The following is a 25,744-nucleotide window of genomic DNA, read 5'->3' as shown; positions in this document are numbered from 1 at the left end:
AGCTTTAGTAATGTAGACTCTTCATATTACACGTACATAGGCAAAAGGCAAGTAAAAAGAAAGTTATTTCAGAACTCAGATACTATCCATAATCTAAGTACCTCCTGCATGGGAGGGCTAGATGAAATCCACAGGTCCTTGAGGTCCCTTTGGTTCCCAAAGACAAGGAAATACAAATAAGGCAAAATCCTTTTCCAGCTGAGTTGCTTAGTGTGAACATAGCATAAGGTAAACACATGGCAAGGGCCTGGGCTGCTTTGAACTAACCACAGACAGGGAGGTTAAGCATCTGTGAAGGAATTTAACACAGAGGCAAGGAGAAAAGTATCATCCCCCTGTCCAACCACAGGCAGTTTGAATCTTTCCCTTGTTTCTCTCAGAATGAGTTTAACATTTACAAAATCATAAGGACTTAATACAATGTTTATTTTACTTCTGGTTCTAAGCAGCAGCAGCAATCATTGATTACAGTTACTTGGTACACTAGAGTCACACTGGAGTTGACTTTCCACTCTCACTTCTAGTATTGCTTTTTAACCAAGAGTTCAAAGATTGTATCTCAAATGTCTTTCCTTCTGAGTAACCAACCTTAATTTATTTGCTGGAAGCAATGAGCCCTTTGCCATTAGCCTGAGTGTCAAGAGAAGGGATCATGTCATAGTCAAGGGCATCATGGCAGCTGGCTGAATTCTTGCTCAAATTCTGCCCCTGTTGGTGGTTGGCGCTTCACAGCAAATACCACCTGGCTTGAAAGCAAAAGAAATATATCTTCATATTAACTGTCTAGGATGGCATTTGCTATCTAGTACTGAGGGAAGCTGAACTTCACTTTTGCAAATGCCAAAGATTCAATTTCAGGCGCGTGAGTTCAAGGACTTAACTCTGTTCAATGTCTCATAAACAGAACTTTCCCTCCATCCTCCTTAATCCATAGTTTTCCAAAGGATGCACTCCTCCCAAACTCTGTTCCTTCCCCACTCTTTAGATGTCTTTGAATAAGGAGCACGTCTTGCTAGACCTTAACTACTTACCTGGCCCCAATTGCTGAATGGTAATCATTGCTACACAACAACTGTGTTATAACGTAATACCTATATTTACTCAACCCAGTGTACTAATTGCAAATCAGTCCTGGAAGACATTTAAGAAAAAATCTGTGGAAAGAAAACGGGCAGTGGAAACTTACCCTTTACCCCTCTACCCCGGTTTTTCCAGAACAAACAGCCAATCTGACACTTAAGGATCAGAAATGTATTATTATGCTTCAATGAGCAACGGTTTACCAAATTTTTCTCTTGCATTAACTGACAGTTGAATTTTGCATTTCTGAGGATAAAAATGAACTGTGATGGAATCAGAAAAAATATATGGATTTTCAAAAATCTATATGCATGTCTTCACTAGTGTAGTATTAGATCATTAGTACTAGTGATAACAACAGTCCCTAAAATGAAACACCTACACTGCTGAAAAAGAAAAAAGAGATAAATTAGTAAACATTGGGTTGAACCACATGGCAGTAAACTGCCTTAACAATGACAGCAAAATTAGTTGTAACAAAATAAGACTTCCTGTGGTTTATTAGATATTGTAAGAATGAAATTCACAGTATACAAAATTAATATTAAAAATGCTCAGGATTGATTGTAATGACATTTTTTTCCTTTGGATTAACTGCAGAAAAGCAGCTTTAAGAAGTTATGCTGAGATTAATTTTCAATTATAGGATCTCAAGTGTATCACTGTGTTCTACCTACAGGTTTAATCTACATAATAAAAGCTACTCGATCTTTGCTGAATCTTGATGGCATTTGCTGAAAAAAATTACAGAACAGCAACATTATCTGAGAGGATAAAAATATTATCACATTGCAACAAAATGCTAATTGTTCAAGTTCATGAGCAAAATCACTTTAGGAATTTCAAACCTTACAACCGTATATTTTCAGTATCAAACACTTGCCATAAGAAGTTGCATTCTACTACACTGGTGACAAATAATGGTCAGCTTTGGTTTTCTTTTAGACAGGTACATAATCCTGGTTTTATTTTTCCTAATGAATTTTCACCTCTTTAAAATTAGTGTTAAAGAAAGTTCCTTCTCCTAAAAGCAACAGCTTAAGTATGGTACATTTCATTATGAATGTTTTCACTTATGATGTATCTATATAAGGAACATAAAATGGTTTTCATTTGTTAAATCTGTGTATTTTCAGTTTATGTCATATTATTTAGCAGCAAGATAAAGTAACCACTCGTGACTAATCTAGATAGCCTAAAAATACTCATTTTCTTCCATACATCATGTTTGCCATAATGCTTTGCACTACATTACAAAATGCACTAGAAAAAAACTGAAAATACCAGGGACTGTTATATCAGGATTAGCAGGTTCCCTGGTTTAAAAAAGAGAAACAAAAAACAAACAAACAAAAAAAAAGGAAAGGAAAGAAGTCTTTAGCTGAATTTCTTATACATGCTCTATTTTCCAACATGAATATGATTTAAACTGAAAATTCTCATGTTATCCAAACCATTTTTCTTAATAGACATGGAATGTATTTGTGCAATTGCAATGCATTTAAAACAAGGAGCTACAGCTAGGCAAGCTGGTCAATGATTTAAAAAAGGAATAGGTGCCTGACAAAGAGTGGGCAAGCCTTCCAGAACAAAATAGGTGTTCTTTCTCTTGAGGTGTCTGTGATGTAAATCACCTGAAGTTGGCACAAATCACAAGAAATCTTTAAACAGTCCCTGTGAATGAACATGTAGACAAATCACAACACAAACAAAGCTAAGCCATTCTTCAGAAATTTAGAAGAGCCCAAAACCTTTTTTTACTGTTTTATCAGTTTGCATTAAACTGGTAAAATTCAGTGGATTGGGTATTGTAGTTTTAACAGATAATTTGAATAGTTTATCTTATGCTATAAATAGCCTAAGACCACTGGCAAGAACAATCTGTGGGCTCTTGAACTGAGTAGCTGACCCAGGTTGAATTACTGGTGCAATACAATGGCACAGTTCGTCTCTGTAGCCCGAGCTCCCTGCAGCACTTGCAGAATCTTGCGTATGTGTTGATGTTGTAGTTGTAAATGCTTGCCGAAGGACACTTTCCATCACATGAAACAATGTTCACCTGGTAACAAACATGAAGAACCATTAGCAAATTGAAGCAACCAGGAAATAAAGTCAGGAGCTCTCAAGGAAGTCCAACACAGTAGACACCCAAAAGAAATGGCAAAGCTATGAAAAACCTGGAGGTATTTCTTCCAGCTCCTTATGAAATCCCACTAATAGCATTTCCCAGATGTGTCCCAATTTTTAATCTCTCTCTGAGACTAACGGTGACTTTCCTAGCAATTTCAGTAATAGCAGATTTTGGCCATGTAGAGGCACCAAGAAAAAACAAAATTAATTTTGAAGTAACAGCCTTGGCCTAAACAAAGCACCAAATGTTCTATTCACAGCTCCTTGCAGTATTGTTTTCCATGATACACCAATGCAGTGCTTCTGTATTGACAAGGAGGAATAAAATAAAATACTTAAATCAATCTGTTGGGAAGCCAAGGGGAATTACTACTAATTACACCAGAACTGTAATGCAGACTGTAACAGAAACAGTTATATAAACTGAGAATTTTTTCAGGTTTAATGGTCAGGATTTGTGTTTCTGTTCAATGAGACACCGAAACTAAATTTCCTGGCTGTTGCACAGTTTATTCCACAAAACATACTCTCAGAGTCATTTTAGAGGTTACAGCTGTTTCCCTACACTCTTTTATTACAGCTTTTACAGGCACCCTTACACATCTCACATGAGAGGTCTGTCTGCACCCTTGCTGCCTCTCACACTGCCTTACTGCACAGCAGGACACTGTTGGTGTCCTCCTACAGAAAATCCTTTGGTAGACACACTGATAATGCCTCATTCTTCCTACACATTTCACAGTGTATTCATGCCGCTGTCAAAAAAAAAACTTCAGGACCCAAGATTCCTTTCTCCGTGAAGTTGGCATGTAAACTTCCCCTAGAGAGATGGAAAATCAAACACATCTGTAGCCATTTTAACTGGCAAGATTCAGTGATATCAGACTTAATTTGCATATAATAATTGGATTATAGGGTGAAGTGAGACTTTGGATTTACACTAAATCAACATGCACCTATATGCATACAAAAGCAGAAGGTCCCCATGTCCCTTTTTCTTACTGAGAATGTAGAGAAACATTAAAGCAGCTCCGTGAAAAAAACAAAAATGCTGTCCCTGAGACACAAACTTGTGGAATTTGTATTTCCTTTTTGTGTCTCATATTATTTCCTTTCTACTAAAACAAATTGTAATAGCTCTTTACTTACTGGGGTGTTACTCCTGCAGTCATTCTTGCGGATAGTCATCCTGACAGTCACCTTCTTACAGAATTTTCCATCTTCCTTACCTGCAAAATGGGCATCGATTGAAAAATATCCACTCAAAATTCTACATGTTTCACAGACAAGAACATTCCTGAATGTTTTATAGGATCAAGAGATGTAACAAAGAAAATATCCAATACATCACTGCGCATGCAAAACTTCAGCAAGGTGACATTAGCTTTATTTTGTATTACTCTTAAAACTATTCCCTTTCATGTATTGTCTCCTTATAGCTTCAGTGACAATCATTAAAAGTTCATTAAGTCCACCATCTTTAAAAAGTTATGTAAATTGATCAATCATTCCTGTGAGAAGGCTTGTTAATGATGCATAAAGATGCAGTTCCTATGAAAGAATTGTAACAACTTTAATAGCAGCAACTACATTTCAAGGGGATAAGCACAGTTTAAAATCAACACTAAACAGCAGAACCTGATGCAGAAACATCAAGCCCCCTGAAACCCTATTCTTTATGTTTTTATTAAATAAGAAAACACCAGTGAACAAATTAAATGTTTTATTTATATTTTCATTAGCATTATTTCTACATTTTTTCTCAGAGAAGTATGTACAAAGAATACAGATGAAATAAAGAAGAAAGTGTGAAATGAGAAGTTAAGGTGGGAATCTTGAACATTTGAAGAACGGCGAAGAAGTTCAGTATGAAGTTCTGTTGCTAGCGATCAGAAGGCACAGCATCTTCTCACGGTGATTCTCTCTGTGCTGAAGCAAGCACATTGCACTGCAGATCTGTAAGAGAAATGAATAGTTCATTCCACCATAACAGCTTCCACAGTTTCACAGTAGATTTTACACATCATGGTGCAGTCCCACATCATTCTTCACTTACAGAACTACATTTTCTTTCAGCCAAGAAATCCAGAGATGTTGACAAAAGGTAAATACTTCTAGCTCCAGAAAAGCAAGAGCAATGAAAGCCTTCTTGGTTCACCCCATATCCCATATTGAACTGTGACAAAGGCTTATTACACCGTGATGTGTGATATCCAGTTCCCTGCTGTAATCATTGTCAAACCAGGTAATTTTTTTTTTTTATTAAAACACAAAGGCCTGCTGCTGTTTCTAAACATAGCAGAGGCTTCTGGAATATGAAAGAAAGGCCAGTAATGAATCTTCTTGGAAACAAGTAAAACATTTACAATCAGAAGTGGCTGTCTACTGCTAGTGCATTGAGTTATATTTGCTTAGGGAAGAAGTAAATTGAGAAATGAAGAACAAATAAATTTGGTTTGAAAACTGAAAAACTCACCATTTTTTCACGTTTCTCATAGTCCTCTTCATGTTCTTTCTTCTTTTGCATTATACATGGTGTGTAGGATGAGGAACTCAGTGCAGCTGTGGCTATGACTTCATCCAGGCTATAGTGAAAGTACATTTCTCATAAAGAAGTAAGTATCTAATGTATTTCCATGCGTGCACTTAAATGCCCAGTGGATTTTAATGAGCTTTACAACATGACATACTTTTCCATGAATAACCTTGCAAAAATGCGTGCATCTTACACACATCTTGTAATAATGAGGTTCTTTCTTACAGCCTCAGCCTGTATGGTCAAAAATCCTTGCTTAGTTTTTGGGTTGACTTTTAATGATGTTGTCATTTAAAGTTATATCAATGTGAAAGAATAGTATAGATTTCAGAGTAGTCCTCCTGGAGTCATGACTGTAATTTAATGAAGGATGTATCACTCCATAATGCACAGAATTACAGTCAACATCAATACTATGCTTTCACAAAATAAATGCTGGAACACTTGGGTTCATAATACGTTGCAATTCCCCAAAATAACCTGTTTTTCAAAAAGAAAAAAGATAACCTCCAATTTTCATGGAGAAAACACAGGCTTGCTATTTCAGATAACTGTCCTAACTATGGATGGAAAGGAAATTACCTGCTTCTACAGTATATGCCACTGGAAGCAAAACAACATGATACATGATCTGCAAAATGTTGCTTACATACAGAGCTTGAACAAGAAAAGCCATTAGCCTCTATGTTCTACAGCACTGCAAACATAATGGCAGTAGCTTACATATTTAAACACAGCAATTTTACACATGCAGCAAGCTCAAGACCACGCAAGTGCTTACTACCAACAGTACATTGTTGGCTAACAACAATGCACCGCCCACACAGTGCAAAATAAAAGCAAACCAAAACCAAAATGTGAACGACTCTGAACCACAAGTAGTTATACTACACTGCAGCTTTTGGCATATTTGGCTTATGGGAGGCCTGATGCTCCTATCAGGGAGTACATTGTTGGAAATCAACAATGATGCTGTTTGGGTTGGTCCCACTTATTTCCAGGAAAATGTACCTGTGTAACAGCTACCATAGGCTGTAGAAGTGACTGGGCTAACAGGGAATGGGAGGAGCATTGACACTGAAGAACCTGGTAAGAATATTACATATTGAACAGAGTACATGTTACAAAGTATTCCCTATCAGTATGAAACATTTTGGAGTTACTAGACTTTGACATATTTGAGAAAATAATTCAGCCTTAAAATATCTGTATATTACAGGACCACAGAATGGCTGATGTGGGAAGGGACCTCTGGAGGTCATCCGGTCCATACTCCCAGCTCAGGCTGCTGTGCCCAGCAGCTCAAAACCATATCCAGGCATTACTTAAATTGCTACCCTGAATGTCAAACCAGAAAGAATCTGATCTACACCAGTATAGCTAAGACTGGTACCCTAAATTTAAGTTGTCCTTTAAGGCTACAAGAAAGATCAAGTTAATTTCCTCTGAGCAATGTTTGTAAATATTCTCAAGGCTTTGATGGAACTCCCAGAACTGAAAGGGAAAATCACAATGGTTTCCAATGGTAAAGTACTGCAAAAGAAAACAAAAATCTGATAATCCTTCTCATAAAATGTCAGAGACAATCAGCTAGCAGCTCTCATGCCAGATGTGGCTGGAGTCAGGATAAACCACATGATTCACAAAGATTGTTGTCTATAAACAGGTGCAAAATGAAAATTGTATGAATCTACTCTTAAATGCACCTTAGAAGTCACTGAATTTTTCAGGGGGTTAATTTTACTTTATAATGTGTGCTCCAGATTGATAACTAACTTTTGCCTTAATTATTTAAGAGTGCGGTCATTACCTTTCTCTAACTATAGTAGTTGGTTTTTTAAAAAAATCTTTATCAGCTCTCAGATGTCAAACTATATCTTGATCATCAAGTAAGGGAGGTTTTTAATTGTAAGTTCTTTTAAAAGATATTGCTTGAAAGCTTCTGAACTATGTCTGTTATTGGAACCTAACACTACATTACGATCAGTTAATTATTTACAGCATTAACTGACAAACTGCATAGACCAATCTTCATCTTTACCCAATATGAAAAATACAAATGTTGATGAAGCACGTTTTCAGGTGCCTTCCAAAACACAGTACCTTCTAGTATACTAAATGCAGTAACTAATATTTTGAACTATTTCACACAAGCATCACAAAATAATCAAGGTAGCAATTTTAGTGACTTGGCTAGCCACAATCACTATCAGTGGAGTAACACATTCGATGTTAAACTACTTTCTACTGATTAAACTCCAATAGTTTGACTGGTATTCATGTGTAAAACTGGGAAAAGCATGGCCTTTGGTATCTGTGAGTCAAGCTTTCATGCAGGAAAGTATCAGCCTTGTTTCCAAGGTAACAACAAATGACACAGACTTGTGAATGTCATTACTTACATGTTTTGCAGCATCCTTCTAGGAATGGCACAACATAGCCTCCAACCTGATGAAGAGAAAAATACAGAGGTACACTGTACATCACCAGCTATCAAAATGCCACAGCTGGAGCAGAAATGACTGTGTTAAATCTGACTCCATCATGTGTTATCTAGAGCAAATCCATGACTTCTTGTAGAGGCCATATTGACAACCACAAAAAAATTATTTTGAATTTAAAGCAGGAAGAAGTCTCATCTAAATGAGAAGCCACTCACTCCCCACAGTGGAGATTCACAGCTATATTCAGTGCTGTAGTGTGAAGCACTCCCCATAGTAGCATGGGAAGAATAACTGCAGCTTTTAAAGAAGCTTTCTCAGGATAACACTGGAGAATTCCGTTTTGGATGTCCACCCCAGCATTTCAAGCCACCACGCTGTCTCCTGAGCTCTTTTCGTTTGCTTAAAACAGCAAAAGGCTTTTCACCAATTATGTAACTGCAAGTCTCTCTGAAAAGCAAATGCACTGTGATCTGTTAGGAGGACCTACAACCATCTAGTTCCTTTAGGATTGTCTCCTACTTGTGTGCCATCATTAACTAAGGAAAGTATTCTTCAACCCACATGTAAATGGTAGAATTACAGAGAGCAATATGAGATTGCTCTCCACATACTTTACCAGGCACTTAGTCCAATCTCACTTCACAAATTCAAATAGAGCTTTTGCTTCTGCTGCAAAACTAGTCCACAAAACATTATGTCTCACTGTAAAAAGATTTTCCTGATATTCAATCTTTCCTTCTCTTTGGTGTTTTTAACCATTGTGATCAATCAAGTTGCTGTACACATAAAGCCTGTTAGAAAGGAGAAGTCTAACCCAGAAAGGTGCCCAAATTCAGAGAGCAGTAAGAGGACTAGTTTGATATTACAAGTCTCTATGAAAAAGAAATAAATTTCTGAGAATAATTAGAAGTCTCCAGCTGTGTAACTTGGCAGCCTGGTCGCACACTGCATGTGTGTAGTTAGAGCTTTTCATCTTGAAATGTCTGGCCAAAAAAAGCAGGCATTACAAGAATTTATCATTTCTCCCTTTCTTGAGGTAAAATAATCTTTTGTCATTGTTAACCTTGTCATGCAAACATAAATCACAGCCTGAATGCAAACAATGTATTGAACACTGACCTTCACACATTCAGTTTCATTAAAAGGAGGGCAGCCAACTGAAGAGGAAACCAGAACTGGTCCTATTGTTGTGTTAGTGCATTCATATCTGATGCAGTTCGAAATCCAAACAGTACCAGGCTGTTAAAAATTGTAAACCAGAAACTTAACTTGGCAACTCAGCAAAAACATTATTTTAAGTGTGTATATCACCATCCCATTGAATGTGACTTGGTCTGAAATGTAATACTTCTAGGAAAATACAGTTTGATGCATGCTAATGTTCTGTAAGTATAGAACTTTAAAGTCCACTAAATAGATAATGTTAACCAGGTCATATTAATAATAATTCTCTAATATATCAAAATCTCTTAATCATTGTAAAAAACTATATGATTGACTCTCCAATACATTAATGTTGCATATAAGCAAAACTATTTGGATAAATAAGTTGCTCTTTGCACATTTTATAAGGCAGTGTCTGTACATCATCTGTTGGTTTGGGTTTTTCTTTGTTTACTTACAAATATGTTGAAGGAATAAGAGACATATAAACTTACCTTAAAACTGGAAACTGTGCCATTGCTGAAAGTGTGGAGACAAGACAAATTCTTACAGCTACCACAGCAAGTTGTCAAATCTTTTGGGGGCTGATAGACTTGGTTCTGCCAAAATCAAAAAGATTATTCCATGTATGAGACCATCTTGAAGCTTGACATTTTACCACTGTAGGGGGGTGAGCTTTTTGCAGGTATTTCAGGTATTTTTCAGGTATTTTCGGGATGGATTTTATTAAATAACTTTGAAACCCACACAGATTACATGTGTACATTCACAATGTTTTTATAAAGTGCCTTTGATTTTAATTGAAGTAAATGAGAGTTTAAACTAGTCTTTCTACCATTTTCAATTATAGGCCTGACAGCTTATTTCAAGAACCACTGAAATTTTGACTTCTTCCTCATTAGACCTCAAGTAAGTCCATAATTATAAAAAATATAATATTCCCATGGTAACATACCACACTATTTAAAAAGACAAGGATCATTTGCTATTTTCTAAAGCTATTTTCAATGCAACTTGGATTCTTCTATTTATAATTATTCTCTTCCCAATTTCTGTTGAGCTAATATCTACCAGGAATTTGCATGAGTTTGCACATAATACAACTGAAGTTGTACAGGGATGCAAGGGAGAAGTATTCTACATAGATTAGTTTATATAAGATATATAGAGGCAAAAACAATGAAGGGAGTGAGATTTCTGTAAACATCTATCAGAAATGCAGCAGCACATCATTAGAGGGAAATTGGATAGTTAACTCTTTCCAGATCATTCTGACTGTCATCTACTCAACAAAACAAATCAAAATGTAATTAAGACCACTAGTCACAAAACATGTCTGAAGTTCTGAATTTCTTACAGCTTTGCACTTGACAGCACAGTCTATTGAAGATGTGTTCAGTTGGTAGTACTTAGTGGAGGGATCAATCACATCTGTACAATAAGAAACATGACAAATGCCATCTGAGCTGTGTTCCATGATTGTCTGGCCAGGAAGCAGCACACCTCGCTCATTACTCAGGCAAACTTTGTCTCTCACTACAAAAACAATAATAAATGGCATGCTCAGGACAATCAGCTTGCTATCAGGATTCTCTTAGAAATTGCTTCAAACAGTAAGAGAGTAAAACAGAAATGGAAAAGGCTACTCTACCCCTTGAAGAATCATAAGTAAGGCTTTCAAATAGCACTTAATAGTAGTCTAACACTTCACCACAATTGTCACATTATTTCAAAAATACCTGTGCATGTATCTAAATAGATATATAACATTTTATTAGTTACACCACCAAAATGACTGGGTATGTTTCTTCAGCAGATTAGTTTTATAAGTTTACTTCACAATACAAAAAGTACCTGAGAAAAGACTATTTCTCCCCACTGACTGTTTAGGTCACAGAGGATAATTAGTTCAGAAGCACATGTATTTGTGGCAGAAATCTAGTCAAGGACAATCCTAACTCTCTTGCCAACTGAGTGTCCCACAGGAATTATTTTTTCCTGAATTTTCCCACACACTATTTGGGTGTGCTCTAAGATGAATTCCATCATGCTGAATTCTGTCCTTGACCTTGGGAAGCACATGAATATGTCTACCAGATCCTGAATCATCCCATAATGGGATAGCAGGATTTTATGTGAATACCAAGTGTGCGTTCCAGTTTCTGGCTGGAATCCTTACTTCAGCTCAGCAAAATGCAGGCTGCTTAGTCAACTTTCCCAAAACTCTGCTGTTTCTCTGCACAGACCTGCTGCTGCAGGAGCTAACAGAACACAAAGAAGGCCAGAATCAACCAAATATTTAGTGAGTGGTCCTATTTTCTTGCCTTAGACTGTTTGTGAATTACACTGGTCAATTCTTTTCTTCTCAGTACCATGTTCAAAGTGAACATCAAATTTCTGATTTATTTTAGGATTTGAAAGGATATTTCTTTGAATTAAATTCTTTTCTGACTTACCACATTTGTACTTAACACAGTTACAGGTATTTTCTGTACTGTTCTGAAATTGTTCATCTACCTGAAGTTTCTGCCCCTAAGTATAAGGGAGAGAGAGAGAAATGAAATGACAGTATTTTCTTCTTTGTATGATCTTTCAAACATCTTTCCTACAGGATCTCAGTAGCAGTGTTTCTTATCCCTGTTTTGACAGAAGAGGCTAAAGCAGGCCCATAATGAAATGGTATAGCTTGCTTTTGTACAATCTCCACAGTGCAGAGTGTGTGAATAATTTAATGGATATAACTAGTCTTAGAATAGCACAGATGTGCATTTACATTTTGCCTTTAATTGTTTATATGGATGCATATTAAGATTTTTCTGCTAGATTTCTTGAATTCCTGATTCCTTATGCCCCAGTTTCATGATTTATGAAGTTAAAACACCACCACCAACCCCACTTACAAAGTATTTTGAATTTCCCCAATTAAAAAAAAAAAAAAGATGACTATTTTGAGTTCCTTCCTAGGAATCCAGATTATAATTTTTATCAATTATTTGCATTGCAATATTATTTTCTGGATAACTGCAAGCAAAATCAAAGCATATCCTGTACTGACTGAAAACCAATTCAGACATATTATTTTTTGTAAAGCAGAACAACTTGGAATATAGTTTAAAAGTTCTGCTCAGTCAGTTGTCTGCATAATAGATATTGACTATGAAAAAGAATATAAACAAAACAGTAATGCTTTGAAGTTCTGAAACTTGAAACCCAACATTTTATCCTAAGGCACATAAAAGCAGCTCCACTCTGCAAATACTTTGGGACAGGATATAGTCTTTAAAAGCTCCAAGAAATGTCAATGCTATAAAGCTATTTTATTCTGCAAAATATTTATCCTTAATTAGTTTTATAAAAATGAGTACATCTTCTAAAGCAATGAAAAAAATAAAAAGAGAGAATGGCATGGCATTTCATCTTTCACTGATAGAACTATTAGTAAGAGGAAGAGATTCATTAAGAAATTAACGAAAGAATGCTGACAAAGATGATGAATTTCATACCAGTTTGCACTGAGGTTTGGGGATTGTGTCGCACGCACATTCTAAAAGAAAACACAGAAGCAATACTTCAGAAAGTCATATGCCATGTGCTTAGAACAGACCAGCAGAGAGAACAGGAATTCCAGAGTTACAAGTCATTACTGAAGGCATTCTGCTTGTTTTTGAAATAGTGTTTGATTGCCATTCCACCCTGACAGCTTCTGTGACCACCTTCAGGAATTACAATTTACTGCAGCCTACCTGAACACATTAAAAAAAATTGTTCTAGTTGCTAGCTTCCTTGCAGTGATGACAATCATTACCATCAATATAAACCAATGGAGAACTGTGTTAAGGCATCACAAAGAGTATGATATACTACTGTCTTTGTAAACTGTCAAATTCCTGACCTGTGAACCTAACCTTTTTTTCTCTTTAGCCATAAATCACTTACTAACTGTGGTGGATTGGCTCTGGCTGGATGCCAGGTGTCCACCAGAGCTGCTCTCTCACTCTGCTGCTCAGCTGGACAGGGGATAGAGAATATAACAAAAGGCTTGTGGGTTTAGGTAAGAGCAGAAAGAGATCCCTCACCAATTACCATCACAGGCCAAAAAAAACAGACTTGGCTTGGGAAATGAGTTCAATTTATCAGCAATCATATCAGAGTAAGGTAGTAACTCTAGCTTTGGTAGTTCTCCCTGCTACCAAAACCATGCCACACAAACACAATACACTTTAAAATTTTCAAGACGCTAAATTTGGACAGGTGTCCTATCACCCTCACAAAGCAAATAACTCCCAAACAAGCAGATGAAGAAGTTCTGTAGCATGTCTGACAGATAACAATGGTATAGATGGCTGAAACTAGACTCAAACTTGAAAAGCCAAAGCTCTTTGTCAGCGTCTTATTGCCAAAGGTAGCTAAAATGGAAAGCAATCATTTTACCACATGTCCGAAAGGGGCAGCAGTTCTCTGGGCTCCATACTTCCACTAAAGACATACCCAGCATACATTTGAATTCAGGACAACGATGTATTTCACAAACTGAAATTGCAGAAAAGAAAGGCTAATAAAGACAAGGTTGTCATATACTGATGAACAGAAATATGCATCGAGAGACAGTGTATTATTTATTCATAATAAATATCTTCAGAAAATGTCTTACTTGAAAGGACTAGAAATCAAAATGTAATCATTAGCCATTGGGTAATACTAGTGTGGAGTACAACTACTCCAGACAAGTATTTGAAACAGATTTTGATCTCCAGAATTTGGGGCCTAAAATTACCCATTTGTCACCATGATAGAGGTAATGCTTAGGCAGACAAGGGTTTGAAAGTAAAGATTATCTGTTCAGGACTATAGATGATAGCTTGTTTATGTACATAAGTGGAGCTATATTCTCTAACCAAATATTTTTTGCACTAAGTATCCATGATACAATATTTGACATGTTTTCTATTATTTAAAATATCAAAATCAAGTCAAACTTACTGCACTGGTATGTAGGACAACACCTCTCTGTAGTGTTGCCATCCACAGTAAGAACTTCTCCTTCTTGACATTTGGGTATCTGATGTGAGCAAGGCCTGCATGCTGGAGAAAACAATTATTTAAATCTAAAACACAGGAAAAAATTTTACTACTGCCTAGGAAACATGCCCATAAGTTTGTCACACAGTCATATGAAAGAACAGAGACACTCTGCATTTACTCCTATAGTCTCTGTACAGGAGGCTAACTCTCAGTGCAGCTTGCCCTTTCTTTGTCCCCTGATATAAATAATGTATGCATTGCTTGTGAGTCAGATAACAAACAACAGGATTTTCTCTCCCTGTTATGAAAAATTCTGCTAGATTTTCTCTCCTACCAAGTCACCTTGTCTTCAAAACTGTTCAATCTATAGGATCCTTGACCCCCTATAAAGGGTATCTCCTGTGATCCCAGTGTCATCCTCCCACCTGAACACGTATGAAAACCACAAGGTTCTTTTCTGATATGAACAGCACAAAGACTCAGCATCCTTTGGTCTCTCTAATTAAGGCAACTCAGTCTTTGATTCAGAGGTATCTGTGTGCAGAAAGAGCCAAATTCAGTAGGAACACATGATTGTGCTGCACAAAGTTGTTTTGTGACACTATGGTTGTTTCCACTTCTTATGTTTTGTAAGCTTAATGTCCATTGCTTTAAATATTTTTAAGCCTTTCAGTGTTGGGAGAGCTAAAGGGAATACAAGAAGCTATATCTGCCAAAATAATAGTAGACATCATTGTATATACAAAACCACACAGTCTCAACCTCTCAACCAGCCAGAATACTGTACCACATATAGAGGAGATGCAGCAGGTACTCTCCACCCGAGCAGCAATTAGCATCTGATCATCTTGACAGCCCAGCATCTGCTGCATTGGTTCGCACTTTGCTGGATCGCATTCTGAAAGTACAGTGGATGTGTTTCTTTACAGGCAGTATAACATTCCTCCTTTGTTGTGATGTATCTCAGAGAAATAGTGCAGAGATGAGAATCACTGCAAGATACTTCAGAAACACTTCTTTGTATTGCAAGACAGCAAAGACACATTCCTGCCTGATTGTTAAACACAAGACTCCTTCACCATTATATCTGCTGAGATGGACACACAGACCAAACCTGAGCTTTTAGATGAAAGAGAATTTTATTAGCAGCCATACTAACAATGATGTCTACACTAAGGAAGTTTTTGCTTCTAAGCTGATCTACTTAGTTACTGAATAATTTTCACAGGGTGAACTTCTTTACCTTTTCAAAAGAAACCTACCACAAACGTAGTTAGGACAACAGGATTCTTCACTGTAGTAAGTGACCAGCTTTTCCAAGCCATTACACTCAGGGATTAGGGACTCACAGAGGCTCTGGTTACAAACTGTTACATAAAGAGAAAGAAAAAAACCAAAACCTTCTAAACTATCTTATACATTTATAAATCAAATAGTGAAGCAGCAAGTACTGTTTGCATTTTGATACACAAACCTTGAAATAACAACATACGTGTGAAAACCACAACAAACTAGCAAAAAAACCTGAAGCAATAAGCAGCATTTGCAACACTCTTCATAGAGGCAAAATTAAACTGGAGCAGAGCCCTTGTGAGAATTTATCTGTATTTGAATGCCTGTACAGCAGGGAGATACACAATCCATATCCAAACAAACACAATGCTCTTTCAGTCCTTATAATCCTTGGTCTTTCACTCCACACCCCCCCCACAACCTACTGATAGTAGTACAACAGTACAAAGTGTTTACAGTTTTCTATACAATCTGTAAATGCATACTGAAGTAATTTCCATTTCCCTCAGAAGTAGGATCTGTAACAGGGAAAGAAACCACAGAGAATGGACATCTGCATATTCCAGAGGGAAGTACTCATAATCATGAAGGAATACTTACTACAGATCTTCTGAGGGCAACAAGTCTGATCATCAGGAACAAGCAGAGCCACTTCTGCAAATCGCTGACAGTCTAAACTGTGGGTATCTGAACAGTTGTACTCCACTGGAATAATGGTCTCACTGTCAACACATTTTTGCATACAGCATCCACTCAAAGAAGTTTTCCAGATCTCACCTACTGCATGAGGTGCTCCTGAGCTGTCTGTACAAGCTAAATCAGGAAAACAACAACAAAAAATACATTCCTTTTAACTTTAAATTTTGACCACCACTTTCTTCTGTATTAGGTGTGGATCTATGAAGTATAAAAATCCCAGAGTTTTAAAGTCATCACCTAACCACTTCACCCTACAAAAAAAGTGAAAGAGGAGACAATCTGAGACTGAGTTTGTATGGGAAAGCAAGACACTCAATACCCTCCAGAGGATCAGGGCCTCCACTTTGTTTTGTGTCCCCACTGCAAGGCTAGTAACTTAAAATCCCAAACCATCCTTTGTTTTTGAAGTAGTGATGTGAAGTTACTTTTGTACTTTGCACACATAAAGCTATTATGAATATACAGTGCTTTATGTAATATGATTTAAAATAAATGTATTTCAGGTTTGATAGTGTTAAGTACTGGTCCACAATTTGCTGTGCTCAGGCAGAATTGTAATATAAATAAATATCAATTATGACACAAAAAACACAGGACACGAACATGAATTATTCAAAATGTGTAATTAACTGTTATTACATGTTTGTTGAATGCCATTTAGCATCAATAGAGTGGACCCTTGGCAAAATGCTAGGTGAAAAAGGAGGACAAGTCTAACATCATTAGAATACTAGAATGCGTAAACATAAGCAAACCTTCCATTTTGAAGAGCATCCTCCAGCTGATGGAAGGTAAGCAACATTGTATGTCACAAGGACATTCCCTGCTTGCTCACCTGTACAGCTAATCCTCATCTGAATGACATACACAGAACTCATACCACATCAGAACTTGACTTTTTACTAATGAGTTATCTGACCACCAGTTTGCATATAATAGTAATTATGAAAATCACATCCAAATATACCACATTTTTCTTCAGGAATACAGACAGCAGTATGAGCTCGATGAAGGATGGTCCCTCCAGAACAGATGCAGCCTTCTGTCAATACTGAGCAGGAGTCTGAATCGAGAGCAGCAATCTCCTTATTCTGACAACTCTCTGGAACCTCACAGGCAGCTATACAAGCCTGGTAGGAGAAATTTTCAGAGCAGGAGAAGGCTAGGAAGGAAATCAACAAATTACTCATTCTAAAGTTACAATTGCAATGCACTACCTAAGAGCAGTGTTGTCTTTTTGTCAACTTGTTGTGCTGGCCAATTCAGTAGGGTCTGTCAAACTAAAACATTTATACAAAATTTTCTACAGGAAATTTTCTAGAAAAAGGAAGTTATGAGCACTTCTCTTCTTGTAGTACCACTCTCATCAGGCCTAGGTATGCATTTCAGCAGTACTGATATCAAACCATACAACAGTGTTGAGCACTTTGCAGTGGACAAAAATCACAAAACAAACATAAAACCAACAAAGAAAACAGTGATTACTAAAGGGTGAAGCTTTGCAATTGCAAAAATACTTATGTAAAGGCTAATTCTTCATGGAACTGTAACAAATGGGACCATATTTACTATATCTACCACATTTGCTAGATTACTAGTTATCCACGTTCATTTCTCTTGTGTGTGTGTATTATTTTTAAGTCAAAGAACACTGAAACACTGAACATTCTTTATACTACTAAAGGAAATTCATTGTCATGTTATGAGTGCATGCAGGAACAGACTAAAAAGGTACCTCATATTATTTTAACTTTTGCTCTTGAAAAATTAACATAGTCTTTCATTGGATCAAAACAGCAAAAAACAGCTGCATAAATATGGCAAACATAGAATGACCACAAATGCCAACAGTGTGGATCTGTGAACTACCAAAATCTATAATCCTTATGATGTAATGATACCTAAATCATAGAGCAAAACCATCTGGAATCACAGCAATGAGACAAAGTCCAGTTCACAAAGGGACAGTCTGCTCAAAAACAATGTTCCAGTTTAGACTTTAAAGATTAATTGGAAGAGTAGGTTGATTTCATTCGTCTCCTCACTACTAAAAATGGACATAATTCTCCACAGGGAAAAAAAATTAATCTGTTAAAGCCCTGTAAATAAAGAAACTCGGGCTTTTAAAAATCAGTCTACAGCATATCATCACTTAGTGACCACAAAGCCCGCTGCAAGTGCATTACTCTCCCTGGCCAGGCACACACCACCAGAGGTCACTCTGGTCTAGCGATAGGAGAGGGAAGTGTCTCTTCATGGCAGGTGCAACACCTAACTGTATTTACAGCTAGATTTTATAAGATCGTCTATTATTTACTAGTAAAATACGTAAAAATCGAAGATTTTTTTTTTAAATTGACTATTTTTAAGCTTTAGATTCCATGACTATTAATTCGCCTGTGTGAAACCTGTACACATGAAACCACCTTAAATTACTTATTAAAAGATGACATCACTTAACAATTTCTATGCACAGTTAGTTCTCACATGTTTGAGAATCATACTTAACAAGCCTTCCCCTTTTCAAGCATTAAGCCCACAGCCCTCCCTATATTATCACTGCATAAGAATATTTCCAGGTGATCAATGACAGCATGAAGCAATGCTGTAATCCAAACCTTCTATTATGCAACTCTCACATTAGGCAAATCTTGAACACTAGAAGTACAGTTGCATGCAGAATACTTACGGCAGTAATCAGGGCTCCTCCATTCTATACAAATATTAAATTTGTTGCACATTGCCACATAGGCAGCCAGAGAAATGCATGGATTTCGAATGTACTCAGTGTCTTGAATCCACATATCACAGAATAGCTCAGGTGGAACCTAACAAAGAAAAAAAAATTACACCTTTATAGAGTCCCTGATCTTTCAAAATATCAGCTAAAAAGAGTAAAGCCAAAAGTTCAAGGTCCACAGAAAGCAAGAGACCACCAGCCTTTGTTGGTGTGCAAAGAGAAGCTACTAATATTTTAAAGTAAGACTTCTCTCTTATATTCCTTAGTGTCATCCCTAAAAATGCCAAGGCAAGAGCCAATACAGTTTCTCCAATGGAAGGCATAATTCTCATTGTTCCTTATTCTTCTTTACCTCTATATTTTTGTCTATTTTTAGCCTCCTCTTCATCAAACTCAACAATATACAAAAGGTGAAAACAGTACATGTAGTTCCATGATTACAAATAAAATTTACTTGCACACTGTGAGTTTGTTATTTGCTTTATGTTTGCTTTGAATGGTCTGGTGTAGCCTTTCATCTCTCTAAGCTGGACTTCCCTGTCTCTGGAGCCTTTGAGAATGCAGGTTCTCAGATTACCTATTGCAGTTTGGAACTTGTTAAATTACTGAACACTGAAGGATTAATTAAATCCTAAAACTTTTTTATTTCACTTTGCTCTACATTATATTGATACAATCAAATTAGCTGGGACTGATTAATAACTTTTATTTATCCAAAAGAGCAGAGATGCATTACAAATGCTGGAAGTGTTAGCTGTTTATTGCAACTCTCCTACCCAGCTGCCACACTCTTATTTTTACCTTGAAAATGCAAATTAAAAAAATTAATAATTGTATATATCATACCATAACTTTCATTACATGTAGTTTCAGATTAGTGAAATTACCAAGTATATAATATTATATCACAATTGCATCTCTCTCAAAATGTAAGCTTCCAAAATAGTTAACATACATAAGGATGACAGCTGCTGAAGGTCTGGTTCAACACCATTCTTAAGCACTCCGAGCAGTCCATGACCGAGCAATTAGTTTCCCGATTCCTGTCTTCTCCAACATACTTCAATGTGTCAGGCACTTGCCAGCTATCTATAAAAGTTGATAGAGCACTGCCTTTGCTTAAAACTGTCCTGTTGGGTAGCATCAGGTCATTTTCATAGCTTTGATCACAAAAACCTGTGTATTGCCAGGAAAGAAACAAGAAAAGAAAAAAAGAGGGGGGGGGGGAGGGGGGAAGGCACATTACTGCTGTATGGTTCTTGTCAAAATATGTTTGAAGTGGTGTGTTCTAACAAATAAATAGCTTGTGGAAAAAATAAACAAACAATGACAATATCACAACATGACAGTATCAACCTACAACAAAGGTAGAAAATCTTTGGTGGGATCAAAAGAAACAAAATTCAGTCAAATCATGTAAAACAAAAATGGAGAGGCACCTACAAATGGAAAAGTATTGCATATCAAATCTATTGCACACAAACTTCCCCCCTCAATTGTACAAGCATAAAACAAAAATCTATTTTTAAAAAAGGTTACAAAGTTCATCCATGTCTAGCAATAAATGAAAACTGTGTTATCCAAAAGGGGAACCCACATAAGATGCCAAGATGCTTATCCTTCAGAAATACTGTACCATTCTCATGCTTCTGAGCAGTGCTAAGCTATCAAACTATAATTTCTGAGACTTTTGTATCAGATTTTTTTGAATTGTTTCTTCTGATGTCTCCAGAAACTTTCATGGCAATTCTAAATCTTTATCTGTTCAAAAACTATTTGTGGATTTAACCCTTTTCTAGAGAACTGGACTGTTTAACTTGTTTTCACACTTCTCGACAAGAGCAAGCCACAGACAATCAATGATAAGCAACAGGCATTCTGGGAGTAAAACACCTTTCAAAACAGTAGCCAGTAGTTGATCTATATTGAGGGTGTACAACATAAATAGGAAGCACTTGACAGTTATGAGAGACTTCAAAGGATTGCCGTCATGTCTGGGATATCTTTTTTCACTTCTTCTCTTACACTTTGTCAAGATTTAGCAGAGCAAAACTAAGTCTTCACATGTAGCTTGGTGAGATCTGGTTGCAGCTTGCTTTCACCAGGTTTGCTATAGAGATATCCATGTTCCCTCCTCACAGGCCTCATATCCTACACTAGCTCTTCACCAACTGTCACAATTGCCCAGCCCTTGCACTGTAAAAACACTGTTGTCTCCTGCACAGATCCTTCCAAAGGATGCTTCTGCTCCAAAACTGTAATGCTGTCTTTGGTTTCATAATTTCCATCAGACTGATAAATCAGTTTCCATGAGACTGATAAATCAGTTTCCATAAAACTGAGAAATCAGGACCTCCCAATACTGAGGTTTAGCAAAAAAAAGATAACTGAGAAAGCAGACTAACACAGAAAGCATAGGAAACCAGGGCAGACTAATTTACCCTGAAAAGATGCAGTGCAATGAGCTCATATAAAATAGAGTCCAGTAAGTTGCATCAGACAGCACCATGCAGGCAGACTTATGTAGAAAGTCCCAACCAGAGATGAAAATCAGAAAAATACAGCACATTCGCTGAAAAGGCTGTACTTGGAGCACCATTCACAGGAATGTGCTGTCATCTGATTAAAGTGCCTTACACACAAGGGAAGTAACGTTCCCCGTTCTGCTTACGACAGCAATCAAACAGGCAAAGGCAAGAGACTTACAGGATAACTTGAAATAGAAAACAAAGTCTTTACTTTCTTGTTTCTGCTTGATCTAATTATAATAAACATTAGAAACACAAAAAAAGAATGACACTGAAAACAAAAGTTAAGGCAAATTATAGAAAATAATCCAATTTCAAAACGGCAGTGAGAAGCACATTACTGTCCACAGGACTTGGAACTTGACTGTGCTATCAGTGGTATTTGATACTGAGCCACAGGCATTTGCCCTTTCTGAAACTGGAAAGATATCCACTGTAATTATATGAAGTGTGTAACCCCAGTTTCCAGCTCCAATTTATGGCAGATAAATTTACAGATTCAGGTGTCACAGGACAGATTTACATCAACGAATACAAGCCTGCGAAATCTATAGCACCAACAGCTTATTCAAAGCTGTTTTTGTAAAGAAAGAAGCTAGGTGAAACTACTGAGCAGATCTAACAGAGCAACAAGATGGTTATTTAACCTATTACTATAAAGAAGTTCCTTCTGAACCATTTCCTTCAACAGAGAAACTAAAATTAGTACTTTAAAATAAATACTTCCTGTGAATTCAGACCTTTAGAAACTGAAACCAGCACATACTGCCTCCTATCAGATGAGTATCAAACACAAAATATCTGTGTGCATTATTTGCCATGACAGACTTAAGCCTGTCTTACTTATTGAGGGTTGCCTACAGCAATCATGCCTGCATTTCAAATGGGTTACAGTCAGAAGCAATCCTATGAGTAAAAAGTAATTTCATGGATGGGCATCAAACACTATTTTAACAATTAATAAAACTAATAACAATTTCATTTAAATAGCATTTTAAACTTTGCAATGATCTGCAATAAATATTTTGAGCAATGTCCTGCAAAAGACATAACAAATTTATATAATTTGGAAAATGTGCCTTCCTAGCAAAGCATCTGTGCATTTCAATTTCTTGCACTGCTCTGTACTTACCACATAGTCCCAAAGCTCTTGGTTCTCTGGTACTGTTCAACTCAATAATCATCACTCCTGTGCTGTGAAACCACTGAATTCTGATTTTTGTTGGTGTCTCAACTGCATACTTGAAGCCTGAATCCTCAACTTTGTATCCATATTTTCTAACAGTAGGCCAAGCAGATCTTGAATTTACCATTATCTAAAATATACAAACAGTAAAGAGGTTAAATGTCAGGTACTTGGAGCTCTAGGTAGAAATAAAGCTAGATTCTTGATACTTTAGTAATCTAACTCATAACTTATTTCAGAAGTCATCACCCTTGTCACCACAAATACAGGTACTAAAGAGACATGCTTTATGTGCCTTGCTCTGCACCTTTCCTCATTAATTGGCCTTGTATCAGAGTTTGACTCTGCATTTACTAGAAGTCTACTATATTACAAAATTGGAACAAGGAATTATATAACCTACTGTCTCCTACTCTAAACTCCAGTATCCACATGAGGAAACAATTACAGAAGTAAGATGCTATCTAGAAGGCAAAGAAAAAAATACTTTCAAAATACTTACTTTTCTACTTAAACGATTGATGATAACTTGGTTTGATGCATAGGTTAGATTCAACATTGCCAGACACAAAGATGTTGAGTTTGAATTACTCTGTGGAAAAAGCAAAACTACATCAATCATAGTCACGATATACAAAATCTTTATACAGATTATTTTCAGGTACTAGGAGATTAAGGACTTTTTGGGGTATATTGTCAAAAGAGGAAAACTGATTGCAGTTTCAAGTCTGGACTACAAAATCTGCCTGGACAGCAACCTTATTAAACAAACAAAATATTACGATCTCATTGTGTTCAGCAACTGTGTCTTATCACCTGTTCTTGAAATTACAGCAGAAATAAAGGCTTTCAGGGGAAAAAAATGGGTGACTAGCTGTTTAGACACCAAAAAATATGAACATGTGAAGGTGAGCAAGAACAAGAGTGGGAATGATGAATTCGCATATGTACAGCACAGAAGTAATGGGTCAGAAATAGATGAATACTTACTGAGCTACAAGCTGCTGAACAAAACAGCTTTGAATGCAACAGGAAAAGAAATCTGAATGTCACAAACAGATCTCCTTTTTCATATCATATTTAGGTTTTGGAATTAACTTCCATAAGAACTAAGGATTAAACTTTGGAATGGACATTTTCATGGACACCAAAATTACCTACAAGCTTTCATAGAAAAAAATGGATATTAAAGAGTTTTTTAAAGGCTCAGAAGAAATTAACTCTTTGTGACATAAAACCAACCTTTACTCTGCATTCAGCAGAATAGCCCCATTAGAATTTCTGCCCTCTCTCAAACAAGTATTTGCCCCTGTCAAAGACTTGGAAGGCATAGGGTGGTCTGATTTAGTCAGATCCTACAGTCTTTCATGTTTCTGAAGACTGGTGTTTTCAGTGCAAATTTCTCAATATGAGTGTAGACAAACATAATGAACTGAAATATACTAGTGGTACACTATAGTGGTATTCACTACATGATGGCATACACAGAAGTGACCAATGAATGTGTATGCACATAATCTCTCACTTTGTCTGTTTTACAGATGTAGTAACATGGACCTACCTTTCAACTTACAGCTGTTTCAGAAGGAACTATGCACACAGAGTCAGTGCCATACAATGAATAAGTGTTGTAAAGTGCAATTCATAGGTACTGCAGAGAAGTGTACTGTGTAGCATTACTATGCTCTTTTAAGATACATCTTATTAGCAGTACTGAGCACCATTTGTTATCTGACAAATGTTAGTTACCATTCTACAGTCAAGGACATGGATGGTTATAGTTTCATCTTGAGTTTGACTAACAATATAGGATGCTTCTTTGAACAAAGCCAAATGATTTCCATCATAGGTTACAATGCTCAGATCAGAAAAAATGGTGCAACGACCTAAAACAACAAAAATAAAAACATTCTAACTTACTTCTATAAATATTCTATAAATATTACAAAACACAAAGAGAAACCAATACATTTTATAACATCAACTAGCATACTAAACTTTCATATGTGCAGCACATATTTTCACTAACTGATAATGATAACTGATAATGTTGCCTGTAAATTGACAGCAGAGTTAACAGGTAGTTAGCAGTGTCTAGGTGATCTTCTTACCCTGAAATATATATAAGATGAACCAAAAAATCCATTGACTTTATTGAGTAGGTGTCCTCTGACAAGGTGGATGACAAGATGGGGACCCAGACACATCCACTACAGACACCTAAAGCTAGTAATATCCAAGAAGCATTTTGATTCAATTTCCCTGGATGTAGAACTAGAATTCTACATTTCATTAGAGAATAACTAGTACAACATGCACCTTCTGTTTGTCTGTCATGGAATAAAAGGGTCAGTCCTTAACCTTCTTACACATGCATTAAATTACTACCTAAAGTCACTTCAAAAGTACTGCATAACTAAAACTTACATGCACATTCCCACTTTGGACAGCATTGGTCATGATTTGTTTGAGTAGCAAATCCTAGAACTCCACAGCTGGGTTGAGTTGTGTTGTATGGGCAGTTCTGTGACTTATTAACTTGTATCAGTTGTCCATCCAAACAAATGTGCTTTATGCACTCAGTCTCTGTGATTGGCTAAGGCATATTTAATAAAAGACATAGGTTACCATTCTTACCAAGCTATCATCACAATACTCCAGAGTATTTGCTCAAAAAATGGGGCTTACACTCCTCAGATATAGAATACTGATATATAGATATATAGAATACTCTGTGACACTGGTAAAAGCTACGAGTGAAGACATCTAGGACAATATAAAACTCCTGTCCATTGCAGAGCTAAGAAAAACATTACTGAATTTTTAATTTTACATTAAAAACAGTTGAGATAAACTAGGAATAACAACATGAAGCATTGTATTTTGCCAAAACCCCATTCTTGTAACAGTCACACTCAGTAG

The 25,744-nt window shown here is 36.5% G+C and overlaps 1 protein-coding gene across 1 annotated transcript in view; it reads right to left on the bottom strand.

Moving 5' to 3' along the window:
* Positions 1 to 1,349: 1,349 nt before the first annotated feature.
* OTOG (otogelin) overlaps positions 1,350 to 25,744 on the bottom strand; it is an 85,305-nt gene continuing 60,910 nt past the window's right edge. Inside the window, exons 37-56 of the mRNA XM_068148102.1 lie at positions 25,250 to 25,418; positions 24,572 to 24,708; positions 23,325 to 23,414; positions 22,769 to 22,952; positions 20,064 to 20,284; positions 19,058 to 19,196; positions 17,336 to 17,530; positions 16,270 to 16,482; positions 15,639 to 15,743; positions 15,164 to 15,274; positions 14,335 to 14,436; positions 13,786 to 13,884; positions 12,858 to 12,898; positions 11,811 to 11,886; positions 10,712 to 10,890; positions 9,849 to 9,953; positions 9,310 to 9,429; positions 8,149 to 8,194; positions 4,360 to 4,439; positions 1,350 to 3,139 (exon numbers count right to left, since the gene is read on the bottom strand). Coding sequence (XP_068004203.1) covers positions 2,939 to 3,139; positions 4,360 to 4,439; positions 8,149 to 8,194; positions 9,310 to 9,429; positions 9,849 to 9,953; positions 10,712 to 10,890; positions 11,811 to 11,886; positions 12,858 to 12,898; positions 13,786 to 13,884; positions 14,335 to 14,436; positions 15,164 to 15,274; positions 15,639 to 15,743; positions 16,270 to 16,482; positions 17,336 to 17,530; positions 19,058 to 19,196; positions 20,064 to 20,284; positions 22,769 to 22,952; positions 23,325 to 23,414; positions 24,572 to 24,708; positions 25,250 to 25,418 — 2,613 coding nt within the window. The 3' untranslated portion in view covers positions 1,350 to 2,938. The remainder of the gene's footprint in view (positions 3,140 to 4,359; positions 4,440 to 8,148; positions 8,195 to 9,309; positions 9,430 to 9,848; positions 9,954 to 10,711; positions 10,891 to 11,810; positions 11,887 to 12,857; positions 12,899 to 13,785; positions 13,885 to 14,334; positions 14,437 to 15,163; positions 15,275 to 15,638; positions 15,744 to 16,269; positions 16,483 to 17,335; positions 17,531 to 19,057; positions 19,197 to 20,063; positions 20,285 to 22,768; positions 22,953 to 23,324; positions 23,415 to 24,571; positions 24,709 to 25,249; positions 25,419 to 25,744) is intronic.

This window comes from Melanerpes formicivorus, unplaced genomic scaffold (assembly GCF_026170545.1).
Source record: "Melanerpes formicivorus ecotype bairdi unplaced genomic scaffold, bMelFor1.0.p_v2 SCAF_16, whole genome shotgun sequence".
Classification (NCBI taxonomy): domain Eukaryota; kingdom Metazoa; phylum Chordata; class Aves; order Piciformes; family Picidae; genus Melanerpes; species Melanerpes formicivorus.
This window is presented reverse-complemented; position numbering and strand designations above follow the sequence as displayed.